At 54.4% G+C, this 15062-nt stretch overlaps 1 protein-coding gene and 1 long non-coding RNA gene across 2 annotated transcripts in view; one reads left to right on the forward strand and one right to left on the reverse strand.

The window, feature by feature from the left end:
- Positions 1-355: 355 nt before the first annotated feature.
- On the reverse strand, positions 356-2421 carry OLIG2 (oligodendrocyte transcription factor 2). Its single transcript, XM_037832456.1, has 2 exons — positions 2228-2421; positions 356-1508 (listed from the first exon to the last, which is right to left on the reverse strand). The coding sequence occupies exons 1-2, from the start codon at positions 2315-2317 to the stop codon at positions 462-464; spliced, it is 1137 nt and encodes a 378-aa protein (XP_037688384.1). The 5' UTR covers positions 2318-2421; the 3' UTR covers positions 356-461.
- Positions 1167-15062, forward strand: part of LOC119531332 — a 49798-nt gene continuing 35902 nt past the window's right edge. Inside the window, exon 1 of the long non-coding RNA XR_005216305.1 lies at positions 1167-2082. This is a non-coding gene — a long non-coding RNA (uncharacterized LOC119531332). The remainder of the gene's footprint in view (positions 2083-15062) is intronic.

Genomic DNA, 15062 nt, shown 5'->3' on the forward strand with positions numbered 1-15062 from the left:
TTATGGGTCAAGAAAGTAAAGAGAGGAAGTCCCCAAGGTCCCCCATGAAACGAAGTGCTGCCCGGGCCTTGTTCGTCGAGAAACCAGTTTTGAGAATTATCTCTTTTCTTGGAGCAGGGTGGGTTCTTTGAGGGAGGGATGCACGTAGCAGTGCCTTTAAAAAAAAAATTTTTTTTTTTTAAATAAAATATCGTCTATCGGGTCAGCTCTGTTTAAAGTCAGACAGGACAGAACCAGGGCCCGGAGCAAACTCCCCTCTCTGTCTCCCCAATTCCTCAGTGCGCGCCCCAGTGCTTCGGTTCCCAGCGCTGGAGTCCCCCCATCATCGCCCCCCACCCCCGGCCTACGGTCCCGCGCCCCCTCCTCGGAGCTGAACTCCTGGCCCGCAGCGCCGGCCAGTCCTCCCTTCCCCGCAGCCTCCGGGTACCCCCACTCGCCAGAACGCGCCGGCACCTGCCGGCTCACTTGGCATCAGAGGTGAGACGCGGAAGGCTGCCTGCACCCATGGCCGACACGTGGTGGTGCGGCGGCGGCACCTGGCACATGCTGCAGGGGCAGGGCATGCCGCCCCAGTGCTGGAAACCGCCGCTGCTGCCGCTGCCGCCGCCCCCAGCCCCAAGCGGGGCCGCCGCGGCTGCCGACGGAGACTTCAGAAGGCCGTGTGGAGGCCGAATAGAGCCGACCGACGACAGCCCAGAGCCGGGCAGAGAGGCGCTGGACACCGCGGCGGCGGCAGCGGCGGCAGCAGCGGCGGCGGCGGCAGGCGGCAGGATGGGGTGGTGCACGGCCGGGTGGTGCGCGGCGTGCGCGGCGGCCGCGGGGTGAGCAGTGGCGGCGGGCAGGGGCGCCGAGTGCGCCAGGCCGCCGCAGGCCGAAGGGTGGAAGCCGGCGTGGTGACCGCCGTAGATCTCGCTCACCAGTCGCTTCATCTCCTCCAGCGAGTTGGTGAGCATGAGGATGTAGTTGCGCGCCAGCAGCAGCGTGGCGATCTTGGAGAGCTTGCGCACCGAAGGGCCGTGCGCATAGGGCATGACCTCGCGCAGCCCGTCCATGGCGATGTTTAGGTCGTGCATGCGCTTGCGCTCGCGGCTGTTTATCTTGAGGCGCAGCTGCTGCAGCTCCGGTTCCGTCATCTGCTTCTTGTCCTTCTTGGTGGACGACGCAGCCGCGGACGACGTAGACGACGAGGTGCTGGATGAGGATGACTTGAAGCCGCCGCCGACCAGCTTGTCTCCGGGGTGCGTGCCCGCTGCGCCCATGGCACCGCGCAGCTCGGTGCTCAGCTCCGGCGGGCAGTCGCTCGGTGTGGACGAGGACACGGTGCCTCCCGAGAAGCCGCCGCCGCCGCCGCTGCCTTTGCTCCGGGCGGGTAGAAAAAGGTCATCGGGTTCCGGCGACGACGGGCGGCTGGACACCAGACTGGCGTCCGAGTCCATGGCCCCAGGCAGTAGGCACAGCTTACGCCGGGGACTCCCGCCCTCGAATCGCGTTGCTTCCACGCGCGCCTCCTGCAGAGAGGAGGGAAACAGGAGAGAGACACACCGAGAGACACTAAGTCAGCACGAGGGAAAGTTCGCTGCTCCCGCCTGCACCTCAGCGCCGCATCCAAGCGCCGGTGGCGGACCACCTCGCGGTTCTCTTTGGCCTTCCTTCTAGGGACTTGCAAGTACTCGCAAATAATTTCTTCCCACCGCCTCTTCTTTGCCCCTGCCCACAGTTTGTTTTATTACGGGGAACCCTGAGTGTCCCTCACAACTGGGGGTTGTCAGGACGGCATCCTAGAGGTTTTGCACCTTCGGTTGGGAATGGGGAGGCTGGGTCTCTAGGGCTGAAATAAAAGAGTGGCCGGCGGGGGCTCTTCTTTGGGGAGGGTGGAGAGCTAAGTAGAGAAGCACTTATTTGGTTCCTCAAATCCATCCATCGCATTTCCATCAACACCGCGCAGCAAACACACGCGCAAATCCGCGGATTCCGTGTGTGGCATCCCGGGGCCGCGCGGGTGGCTCGTCAGCTGACGGAGATTTGGGCAGAAGGAACTGCTGTCGCCCCGACTTCTCGCTTTTTTGCGAAGAGGCTGCTGCGGTGAGTGTGGGGAGGGTCGGGGCGGCGTAGCGACCTGGGGAACCAGCGAGCAGGCGCAGGATCGGGAGCACCCTGCGTCGCAACGGCTTTGGGGGCGGCTGTCCCTGGGATGTAGGCTGGGGCTGCTGGGGGCGGGGACACTTACTGTGGATGTGATTCGAGGAGCTCGCTCCGAAAAGCCGCAACGGAGAACCGGGCTGTGGGCGCCGCTGTCGCGTCGGTCTATAGTAAGCATCCGCACCTTGCCGGGCTTGGCGGGTTTTTATAGCCCGGTGGCGGCGGCGGCGGCGGCGGCGGTGGTGGGGAACAATGTGCTTATCCTGGAGGGGCCGCCGCGCCAATGAGCTGGGCCGGCCCGGGGGGCTGGGAAGCTGATGTCATCCGGGCTAATTCCGCTCAATGAAACCCGCCGGGCCGGGCACACGCCTCCTCGGCGCGCACGACCAATGGGCGCCGGCGGCCGGGAGATTCTTGGGGAGGGACAGGAGGAGGGACCCGGGGAGGGAGAATGAGAGGCAAGGGGGTTGGGGAGGGCGGGCTTGCCAGCCAAGGAGCCAAGGCAGAGCGCGGTTGCGACTGAAGGAGAGAGGGGACGTTGTCAAATTTCTACAAATCTACAGTCACCACGGAGTTAGGCTGGGGACTCTGCAGCCCAAACAAACCTGATACCCAACGCAGCCGGATCTTTTGGGACTGGTGCGGATAACCCTGGCGACCCAGGGGCCCGGACTGGGGTCTCCTCGCTCTCTGCTCCCCCACCCCCACCCCGGAAGCCCGTCCCCATCTCGTGGGTTTCAATAGCACGTCGGCATTTGAGGCTCCAAATGTAAACGATAACCAGGCACAAAACCCCACACTTTCTCGCCCTCTAAGCGCGCTTCTAGTGGCACTTATTGCAGCGAGCAGCCGGTAGCGCCCCCAACTGGGGGCAGCGCCTTGCAGGGCAGAGGGCAGGCCAGGAGGGAGGGGACTGGGTCCGGAAAGTTGCATTTTGAAGGAAATCACCACTCTTCAAAAAGTTGAGGATGGAGTAGGCGCAGGGTCGAGTTATTTCCGTTCAGTGACCGCACGAACACTGAGACAATCGTGACCGGAGTTGAACACACCGACCCACTTATTAGCACGGGAGCCACGTGGTAAAGGTAACAGTGGTTTGTCTGCATAGAGAGGTCTTAGGCCTGGGCAAAGTCTCCCCGACGCAGTGGACCAGACAGCGACCTCTAATGCACCTTTAATGTATGGATCAGTCTAGCAGTCCCTAAAACCCAGAAACCCTTGAGCATAAGGAATTAAACTCGATCTGGAGAAGCGCCTAACCGAGGTAGTTCAGAGGCACCAAGGCGTTCACCCATTTTACAGATGGGAAAATCGAGAGAAGGTGTCTGCCGCAAGCCTGCAGAAAAAGGTGCTAACCCTTTGCAGCGCGACCCTACCGAGATGGCAGATGCGCGTTATTGGCGCGCACTACAAACGGCCGCGCGTCTCCCTAAGCCCTACTCTTTCCCCTCCATACATTTCGATTGCAGCAGTTGGTTCCGCGCAGATGCCAAGCGCTAACACTTCACACGGCCCCACCCGTCTCTCCCGGGGATTACCATCCTCTGGTTACCTCGGTTGTTTGGGAACTTTTAATTTGCACATAGGGTTTTAAAAAACAAGCAAGCTTACAAATAAACATAGTGTTTCTCGAAAGCTTTCAAGGGGCAGAATTACAAAATAAAACAAATGCAAAACTAAAACCACTTTACTGCCCCCTGATTCCGTGAGAAGTCTCCCTCCCCCGTGTCTGCTAGAAGCCCCAGCGGGCTCTCGCCTTCGCCCCAGTCTCGTGCCTTCTGGAGCATTATTTTTTCAACCGCGTGTTCCCCAGCTGGCTTTGCAGTCATCCGTTAAATATGTATTTAAAACATTAAGAACTGAAGCGTGGAGCTATGTTGTCCAACGGTTGCGAAGATGACCCATAACCGTTCAATTAGGAGAATCTGTCACACAGACGAACGCAGGGGCGGGGAGCAGGGAGGAGCTCGGATGTTTGAGGCTCACTCCTTTGAGCCCCCTTCCCCCTGGCAGTGTGAACGTGCGTGGGCAGAGGCGCTGTGGGGCCACTAGTTGGTACCTGGAGTTGGGCGCCGGCGCGTGAATTCTAATAAACACCAGCAGGAGCAGCGTGCGCGCGCCTGGGTAGCAGCGGGCGAGGCTCGTCCAGCCGCCCGCCTGGGTCCTGCAGCCCCAGTTCCTTCTTTTTTTGCTTCCCACTGGTGTCCACCTTGAGTCCGGACGTCCGTGGGAATGCTCGGTCCGGGGCTCTTTACGCGCTTGCGAGTATCAGTGGCAGTAGTTGGAGATGGAGGCTGAAGTTGGGGACCTGTCCCGGCACGGTGAGATTCTAGAGCCCGGGAAGGCAGAGTCCGGAGGCAGGAGAGCCGGTTTGCTAGCCAGGTTTCCGCGTGGACGTCCATAAGGACGGTCCTGGCCCCGGCCCCGCGCCACCGAGCGGTGGCGGCGGTGGCAGTTCTGGGGTTGTGCAGCGGCACCTCGCGGTCCTCACTCCGCATGCTCCAATCTCGAGCTGGCAGCTGTGGGCTGAACGCCCTTTCGCCTTCCGGTAGCCTCCTCTCCCCAACATCTTCCTGTCACCAGAGAGTGGCTGGAGAGATGGGGGCAGTCTGTGACCCCCTGGGCTACTTAAGCCCCGGGGCAAATCGGACACTGGACACTTCCGGCTGGGTCTCCGAGGTTTTTTCTCCAAGAGCCCGGCCGCCGGCGCTTACCGTAGTGTGTCTCAGGACCTACGTCCCGCGCCCCGCGTGCACGTCCTAGGTCCGTCCGGCGGCTCTAGCCCAGATCTTGCGCTCTGGCACAGCAGGTTCCATCCCGGCGCGCAGCTGGGCCGCAGCCTCTTCCCGCGGCGTTGAGCACTTGCTGGCGGAGGTTAATCAAACCGGGCTGGAGAGTTGGGGTGGGGGGAGCGGTTCCTGGCTGGCTCTGGCGTCCGGGAGCTGTCGGTCTCCTGCGTCAAAACGCAAGACGTATCTATCCCTCTCCTTTGTGTTTCCGTCCCACAAAGGGCCGGGTGCGTGTCGGAGCCGGCCTTTGCTCGGTCGCCTGGCAGCCCGGGAGGAGCTTGTGCCAAACGGGTCAGGGTGGGCTCGCGCGGGGCTCCAGGGCGCAGACCTCCCACTGCTCCCCGGGTCCCTCCCAGACTTTTTCTTTTCCATTCTTGCCTTCCCTTCCGCGAGTTTCTGCGCGCATTCAGGCGGCGTCTCGGCCGGGCTGCCAAAGAGAGCGGAGCCGGTCAGGGTTGGCGGTGGGAGGCGAGGTTCCAGGCACCGGAAAGGGAAGAAAAAAGGAAAGGATCTCAGCCATCGCTCCTGGTCCAAAACAGCATTAGGACGTGGAGTGGGAGCTTTTGGCGCCCAAACTTGCCCGATAATACCCTTCCGAGGGCAGAATTGTGGAAACAAATGGCATCTGTCTCCCTCACGAGACTCGGCACCTGAAGCTGTCCAGGGTCATCCTAAGCTCAGGGCCTGGCATGTGGCAGGTGCTCGGTAAACACTTCTGAATGCACAGACCTGAGAATGTGCACTTGAGTCTGTGGGAAACATGCCTGGTAAAATACATGTAAGGGTGAGCAAGGGTGCGTGTGTATTTATTTGTTGTGCACTGTAAATGGTAAGGTCTGTAATCTGGATTGTTGGGCGTGTGGAAGTCTTTAGAATGAACAGGGCTGGTGGCTTCCATCTAATGACAACTGTGACCATTTAAAGGTGACACAGGTTGTGCCAGGCACTTAGCTGGTCTCGACAGACTTCATCTCATTTAATCTTTCACTGGTCCTACTTACTTATCCCCATTTTACAGAAGGAAAACCTGATGCTGGGAGAGTTGGAGGCATTTGCCCAAGTCTCGAGAGCCCCGGGCAGGATCCAAGGAAGCATTCCGGTGCTGGATAGGGTGTGGGCTGGGGACTTGAGAGACTTGGAGATCTGGGGTTGTCATCTCGGGGAGCGCCAGCCATGGGTGCTGGTCGGTCAAATGGGTTTCTAGAAGCTACCTCTCTCCCATAAGGGTGTGTCTGCTGCCAGATTTGAAGGGAGGGGAAAGGGCCCAGTGTTCGGGGGCCTATAAGGCTCTGAGAATCCGGGACTCCCTGCTCCGTATTAGCTCAGACTTGGGGGCCAGCGGAGAGCTCAGACTTGGAGAGCCCCGGAGGAGTGCCAGGAGCTTGGGGGAGGGGTGCCCCGCCCGGGGAAAGCTAAAGGAAAACAAAAACAAACAAGGAACCAAACAAAACCCAAACCAACCCCCCACCCCCAACACCCCAACACCCCCATCCCCGCCCCAACCCCGCCCGGCCCAGTCCTCAGTCCGGGTCACGGTAGCCTCGCGTTAAGTTCGTGTGACTGCCACCTGCTCTTTCACGCTGGTCAGCGCCATTGCTAACCTGAAGCCCAAGTTCACCGACTAACGACTGGGGAGGTGGTAGTAAGGCGGGACCGGAAGCAACCTTTACTGAGTTCAGTTTACGGACGATCTCACCTGATCCTCACAACCTCCCTCCGGTGTTAAGAGGGAGGCACGTTGTTCCCAATTGGCAGATGAGGATCCTGAAGATTGGCGATCACAGCAGGGACGCAGTTCAAGCTCGGGCTCACCGGCCCCCAAGCCCAGGGGCCACCGTGGCTCCGTCCCACGCCCCTCACAGCCCTGCGGATCCTCCACGCACTGGACCTCTCTCCCTCACCCACGAGATTCATCCGGAGCGTGGGGGATCGGGGCGAATGGGTCGGGGAGCGCCAGCGGGGGTGTCTGTGGCCGGGTGACGGGCCCTGTGGTTGAACGCAAGCCATTCCGTTCCAGGGTGGCACAGACACAGGGGCCCGGGAAACCCTGACCCAGTCGGGGACTACCGCAGCCCCTCGCCGCCCTGCAGGCTTTTGGGTAGGACGAAGCGATAGGCCTCTGAATGCCGGAGAGAACCATCCCCGCTACCGACCAGTGACAACTTCACGCCGCGGGTTTCCCGGGACAGGAGGTGCATGATCTGCCCGCACTGAGTGCCGCTGCTGGTGGACTCCGGGAGCCGCGCGCGTGGAGGGTGTGGAGCCTCTCACCTCCGCGGGCATTAGAGCAACATCCCCACAAGGAAGCCGGTGGACGGCTGGGCTTGTTATATCGCCGGGACATGCAGCACTATATATATAATATAATCATATACATTATGGTGTCTCCCGGTGCCTGCACGTTCAAGGCCGAGCCCTCTATCGCGGCCTGCGGGGTTCTCGCCTGATGTCTGCGGGCCTTTCATTCTCTCTCCCTCCTCTCCCCCTCCCCCGAACTTTACAGAACCCAGCACCGGGTGGGTGCTGCTCTTTCCACATCTTCGCCCACGGGTTCTCCTCCCCGCCCCCCCACGTTCTGCCTCCGGTCCGTCTTGCCCTAGTCTCAGGGGTTAACCCAAACTTCACCCTGCCTGGGCAGATCACCCCCATAGGCCTCTCCGTGAGCCCCCTAGTGCACCCAGAGTCCCCCCCCCCCCCACACACACACCCCGGCCCTGTCCCCGTTCACTGCGCTCTGTTTTAAAGGTTTGACTCCTTTGCGAGCCAGGGGGCTCTTTGAGGGTCCTCAGCGTGCCGGAACCCGCTTTGCATCCCCGGAGCCCACAGCAGGGGCAGGCCTTGAGGACTCAGTACATCGAAGTAAATGCTGGTGATGAGACAGTTACCCGCAGTTTTATCCGGGTTCCCACCTGCTACAAAAGACGAAAATAATAGGTCATTGGGACACTTTCAACCCCTAGATAAACCTGCCATACCGCGGCGGGGAGACAGAGCGTCCCTATTAAAGCCAAGCAGCCGCGGGTAATCGGCGGCGCTGAGAGTTGGAGAGGGACGCAGCAGTTACGCCGGGACAGACGGACACCAGTTAGCAGCTCCCAGGCCCTTTGAGCCCAGAGATGGATCTGCTCTCCGGCGCGAGGCCGAGCCCTGCGCTCTGGGTCCTCGGGGCCGGAGATGAGCTCAGGTCACTGCAAACAGGCTGCGGGCCGCGCCGGGCGAGGGGCGCAGGGCGAACCGAACCGCGGGGCCCGAATTGCGGGGCGGTGGCGCGGCCGGGGAGAGGGGTAGCCGGCGGGCAACGCGCGCCGCTTGGGAGACTCTCCGGCCACTTCTCCCCGGCCGGAGCCCAGGGAGGTCGTGAGCCTTTGCCAACCTGAAGCTCAAGTTCACCGACTAACAACTGGGGAGACGGTAGTAAGGGGGGACCGGAAGGAACATTTACTGAGCTCAGTTTACCAACGATCTCACCGGATCCTCACAACCGCCCTTCAGTTTTAAGAGGGGGGGACGTTGTTCCCAATTGGCAGATGAGGATCCTGAAGATTGGCGATCACAGCAGGGACGCAGTTCAAGCTCGGGCTCACCGGCTCCCAAGCCCAGGGGCCACCGTGGCTCCGTCCCACGCCCCCCACAGCCCTGCAGATCCTCCACGCCTGCTGCAGCCCGCTCGGTAAACTCGGCAGCGCCGGGGACCCGCGGACCATGGCCCGCACTTCCGCGGGATCGGAAACAGAGCGCAGCGCAGCTGCAGAGCCGGGGGCGCCCTGAACCGCTCGCCGGCTTAGATTTGGGGATTGGGGTAAGAAGAGGGGACAAGTAAGACAGCAGGCTGGGCACGCTTTGGTGCTTCTTCCTTTCCTTTTTATCTTTCCCCTTTCCTGCTCTTTCCCCACTTCTGTCTTCTTTTTCTTCTTCTGTCTTGTTCCTCTCCTATATATGAATTTTATTTTAGATTTTCCTAGTTTAAAAAATGATACCCTGCCTTGCTCTGAGAGCCGGGAACCTCAGGTGGCCTCCCCTCCAGCCAGCCCACCTCTTTCCGGACCCTTGTGGTCCCGGGACAGGTGGCATCAGCATTACCTTGGGAGCTGGTCAGAAATGCAGAATCTCAGGCCCACTCCAGACCTACAGAGACCAAATCGCAATGAAGCAAGGCCCCCAGGTGATTTGGGGACACAGTCGAGTGTGAGAAGCTCTGCCTTAGCTCCGGTTTTGGTGCTTAACTTCAAGTAGGCTCCTCTTCCCGAGGACACTGGGTTTTCCAGCCCCAGATACGGATTCCTTCTGGGACTCACAAGGGTATTTCCTTCAGATTCTGAAATGCTTCCCCAGACGTCTGAACGATCCTTATCCCTCACCCTCCTTGACTATCTGTTAAATAAAATTCAGTGAGTAGTGGGGGGGGGGGTACAAACCCATTGTAAAACACACACACACACAACTTAGAAATAATTCAGAAAGCAAAAGTCATTTGTAGTGCACCCCACCCCCAGCCACTCTCAAGATTTTGGCCAAGGTCATTCCAGACTCTGTAACCGGCTTCATCCTTTCTCAGCATCTCTTGGACATCTTTCCACGCCAATACAAGATTCTCCTGATGCCTTTACCAGTAAAAGGCAGCACCAGTCTCCCCTGGGTGCTCCAGCCCTGAAAAGCCAACCAGAACCAGGCTCCTGGAAAAGGTGTTTCCACTGTGTGCGTCCTGTTGGGAGGAGCTCTGCTGGGCCTGGGTCCCTGCCTGATGAGTCAGCTGGAGGCAGCTCCCCTCCCTGCCCCTCCTGGACCCTGCCCTGGACCTGGTTCCCCTTTGCAGAGTCTCTCTGGCAGGTGTAGTGGAAGGACTGGTCCCACTTTGCCCAAGGGAGAGTTGGATATGTGGGAACACCTGAGGCAACGGGTCTGTAAGTGCCTTGGGTGGCCTCCGAGGAGAATGTTCAGTCTGTGACCCAGGCAGAACTTGAGGTCTGTGATTCGGGAAGAGCATGAGATTTAGACACTCACATATCCTTTCTCCATTTCCAGCAGAAAGTGGTCACATTTCCTCCCCACAACCCTCCCCCCCCCCCCCCCACATATTTACAATACACCTGCTTCTCAAACACAGTAGGGTGGTTCAAATGCAGGGAAATCCTTCCCCCCATCAAATGAGGGCAAGTACCCCTCACCTCACAAAAGAGAACACCATGCACTGGCTGGGGCACAAGTAGCTCCTGAAGATGCTTTTCCTGCTTCCCCTTGTACAGAGAAGCCAGGGGACTCTGAGCCCAGGTGGTGAGAGAGCAGGGTGCTTCCTGCACTCTCTGAGTGAGCTTCTTTCTCCAAGGTGACCCCAGAATGGTACTTTAAGCCACTGCCCAGAACTTGCAGGTGAGATGCAGATTTCTCAACTGAGGGCAATCAGTTAGAGACATCTAGAGAGACACGTTTTGAAGAATAAACATAAGACCACTAGATGAAGCTAATTAGCTCCTGTTAGTTTGTTTTTGTTCAGTTTTTAGAGTAGGTAATGTATCCACACAGTTCAAAATTCAAAAAACATGTACTTAAAAGTTGCTTCCACTCCTGCCCCCCAGCTACCCAGTTCCCTTGCTCAGTTACCATCTCTTGTCCACCCTTCCATAGATAGTCTATTCATACACAAGCAAATATAAATATTTATATACTGTTTCCATTTTTGCACAAATGGTAACATTCTATATACACTTGGCCTTTTTCAGTTAATAGGTTGGAGATCATGCCTTAACAGGGTCCATGTATTAAAAGGCTTCTTGCTTAAAAAAAAAAAAATCCATCCTTCTGTTATAAGGGTGTCCCCTAATTTATTTAGCTAGTCCCCTGTTGAAAGACATTTGTTTCCAGCCTTTTACCATTGCAAGCAATGCTGCAATGAATAACCATGTAAAATGTCATTTGCACATGCATCGTTTATCATCAGGATAGATCCCCAGAATTATTATTACTGGTCAAATAGTCTCTGCATTTGCAATTTTGATAGATGTTGCCAAATTGTCCCCTAAGTGTTATCCCAATTTATGCTGCAAAGTATAAGAGAGACTGCCTAGCTGACAGCCAATTTAAATGCCCAACTTTTATTTTTCTGAGTCCAGGGTAAAATACGATCTTTAATTTAGATGTTGGAAGAGGTGGCGGGGCTAATGGCTGTGAGAGTACAGGATAGGATAATAAAGTGTCGCTTCCTCCTTCAGAACATCAAATTGCAAATCGGAATAGATTTCAACATCTTGTACCATTTCCAATTCTCTGGGAGATTTACTAATGCCTTTTCCAAGTACATAGGCAGAACGGTCCAAGGATGTGAATGCACTACATCTGCAGAGGAATATTTACATTTTGATCATGTAATCCAACAAGTATTTTTTTATTAAATTCAGTTTTATTGAAATACATTCACACACCATACAATCATCCATGATATACAATCCACTGTCCACAGTATGATAACATAGTTATGCGTTCATCACCACAATCTATCTCTGAACAGTTTCCTTACATCAGAAAGAACCAGAACAAGAATAAAAAATAAAAGTGAAAAAAGAACACCCGAATCATCCCCCCATCCCACCCCATTTGTCCTTTAGTTTTTATCCCCATTCCTCGACTCATCCATACACTAGATAAAGGGGGTGTGATCCACAAGGTCTTCACAATCACACTGTCACCCCTTGTAATCTACATTATTATATAATTGTCTTCAGGAGTCCAGACTGCTGGGTTGGAGTTTGGTAGTTTCAGGTATTTACTTCTAGCTATTCCAATACATTAAAGCCTAAGAGGTGTTGTTATCTATATAGTGCATAAGAATGTCCACCAGAGTGACCTCTCGACTCCATTTGGAATCTCTCAGCCACTGAAACTATTTCATCTCATTTTGCATCCCCCTTTTGGTCAAGAAGATACTCTCAGTCCCACGATGCCGGGTCCACATTCATCCCCGGGAGTCATACTCTGCGTTGCCAGGGAGATTTATACCCCTGGGAGTCGGGTCCCACGTAGCGGGGAGGGCAGCGAGTTCGCCTGTCGAAGTGGCTCAGTTAGAGAGAGAGAGGGCCACATCTGAGCAACAAAGAGGTACTCAGGGGGAGACTCTTAGGCACCATTACATACAACTTTAGACTCTCCTTTGTGGTAATGAGCTTCATAAGGGCAAGTCCCATGCTCGAGGGCTCAGCACATCAAACCACCAGTCCCAATGTTTGTGACAACATCAACACCAGTCCAGGTGAGGATGTCCAACACATCCGCACCTTCCCCCAGATCCTCGGGGCTGGGGAGGGGGAGGCTGTAAATATATTTTTTATTATCTGCCCAAATTACTCTAGGATGTGTCACTATTTCACTCCAGCCTATACTAACCTACCATATCTCACTTCCTATTCAAAGTTCCATGCAATTGTGGTGTTTTAGCAAATCGACTGTAGAGTTGTACCGTTTAGAAAATTTAGATCCTGTACCAAATAGATATCTATTCCCTTGCAACAAGTATTTTTTTTAAGCTTTTCATGTGCCAGGCACTATTCTAGGTGCTGAGAGTCTAGCAGTGAACAAAAGAGAACAAAAGAGATTACTATGATAATTATCATTATAATTCTTTTTAAAAGCAATTTTATTGGGATATAATCCATCTAAAGTGTGCAATCCATGGCTTGCAGTATATTCACAGAATCGTGTATTCATCACCACGATTAATTTTAGAACATTTTCATTACTCCAAAAAAGAAAACCCATTTACCCATTATACCCCCTTATTATTGACACTTAGCATTGGTGTGATACCTTTGTTACAACCAATGAAAGAATATTAAAGAAATACTGTTAACTATAATCTATAGTTTGCATTAGGTATATTTTTCCCATATACCACCCTATGGTTAACACCTTGTAATAGTAATATACATTTGTTCTACTTCATGAAAGAATGTTCTTATATTTGTAATATTAACCACAGTCACAGTCCACAACAGGCTTCACTATGTTATACAGTCCCATGTTTTATCCTCTAGCTCCCCTTCTAGTGACATACTCAACTCTAACCCTCCCCTTTCAACCACAATCACACAATAATTCGTACTGTTTGTTACACTCACAATGATATGCAACCACCACGTCTATCCATCTCCAAACATTTACAATCAAGCAAATTAAAAATTTGGCACAAATTAAGCATCAGCTCTCCATTCTCTACTCTCATTCTACTTCCTGGTACCCTATTCTCTCAGTAGCCCTGGTAAGTGGTTGTGGGAGGGCTTCCGTGATAAGCCTCTGCCCCCTGAGTCATATGGCAGTGTGCACAAACTGCTGGTTCTACCATCTGTGTACTAATAGAATATTGGGTTGGAAACTTGGCCATGCAGAATAAGGACTATGTTTCCAAGCCTCCTTTGTGACCAAGTTCTGACCAGGAAGGCTGTAATGGATTGAACTGTATCCCTGAAAAAGCCAAATTCAACTCCTAATCTCTTGTCCTGTAAATGTAATTCTATTTGGAAATAGGATCTTAGGAAATAGGAAATAAGAAACAGAAAAGATGTTAATAGTTACAATGAAGGCAAACTGGAGTAGGGTGGGTTGTAATCCAACACGGCTGGTGTCCTTATAACCAGAGGAAACTTTGGACACAGCGGGAGACAGAGAGAAGACAGCCGGATGATGTAGGCAGAGATTGATTTATGCTATAGATTGCTGGCAAGCCACCGCCAGACCCTGCATCCTTCAGGGGAAGCATGGCCCTGCCAACACCTTGATTTTGAACTTCTAGCCTCGAAAACTTACACAATAAATTGCTGTTGTTTTAAGCTATCCAGGTTATGGTACTTTGTTACAGCAGCTCCAGAAAACTAAGGAAGTGTGTAAACAGAAGTGATCGTCTTTGTTACATCATTTGAGTCCAAATCCTAACGAATACCCGGGGCAGAAACACAACAAGACTTGAGGCTGCTCAGAAGACGTTGCAAGGTCGTGAGGCCATCCTCCTCTGGTGCCCTCAGGGAAGGGTGACTGGGCACATCTGGGTCAATAGCAATGATAGGAACCCACTCGAAGCAAGCTCATAGTGGACCTCGAAGGCCCTGGTTGTCCCTTCACCCTTCCTCTGAGTGCCTTTTCATTTGACGCTGTTGACGTTTTGAACTTTGAATCTCAGTGTAACAAAGACGTCTGCAGCAGACAGTGCTGATGCCCCACCAGATCCCTTTTTGCCATGTCTGTGCCCCCCCCCCCACGTCATCCCTCAGCTGTGGTGTGCTTTCACTTCCAATGGCCAGTGTGTTCACCTTCTGACTGCACTTGGATTACTGGGGCTGCTTTGCCTGAACGCGGAGAAAGCCAGAAGGGCAACGGCGGGATGGCAACCGATGGTGCAGAGCTTCCTAGCTCTGGGTCCAGACAACTCTACAGCATAATTTTTATTCCAGAGATGCCCTGGTGGTTCAGACTGAAGCCCACCCTCTTTAGGACTGTTGCCTGAGATCTCATCCTTTCTTGGCTGCCTCTTCTGCCCTGGTTCCCCCACCGTCTGACCAGGGTCCTTGGGGAGCACTTTCTCGATGAATCGTTGACATGTGAACGCTCATCACAGCGTAACAGCAGCTTCATCATAGGAGAAGTGTTTGTATCTCTTGTAACAGTCTGTGGATAGTGTCCTGCGGATGGCGGCTCCACGGTGTTGGGGCACCCCTGCTCTTTCTGCCTTGGTGCTTTGTCATCCTGCCTCGTGCTGCAATCTCTCTCGTGTTGACACCTGCTCTGGCTCCCATCATCACATCTGCCTTCCAGTCAGCAGGGAGGATACAGGAAAGCAAGGGTGCATCACTCTCCTTTAAGGCAGGACCCAGGGGATGCAGATGTGACTTCTACTCACATCCCATTGGCCAGCTCTTAGTCACATGGCTGCACCTAAGTGAAGCTGGGAAATGTAGTCTTTAGATGGGTGACAATGTGCCCAGCTAAAACCAAGGGCTCTGAATAGTAAAGGAAGTAGAGGAGAATAGATATTGAGGGATAACCAGCAGTTTCTGACATGCCTAGGAATTACCCCCATAAATGCTAGATACTTAACTCCTCCTGCTGCTACCAATGTTTGACTCACTTGAAAATTATAGCTTTAGCCACTATGAC

Source organism: Choloepus didactylus, chromosome 1 (genome assembly GCF_015220235.1).
Source record: "Choloepus didactylus isolate mChoDid1 chromosome 1, mChoDid1.pri, whole genome shotgun sequence".
Classification (NCBI taxonomy): Eukaryota; Metazoa; Chordata; class Mammalia; order Pilosa; family Megalonychidae; genus Choloepus; species Choloepus didactylus.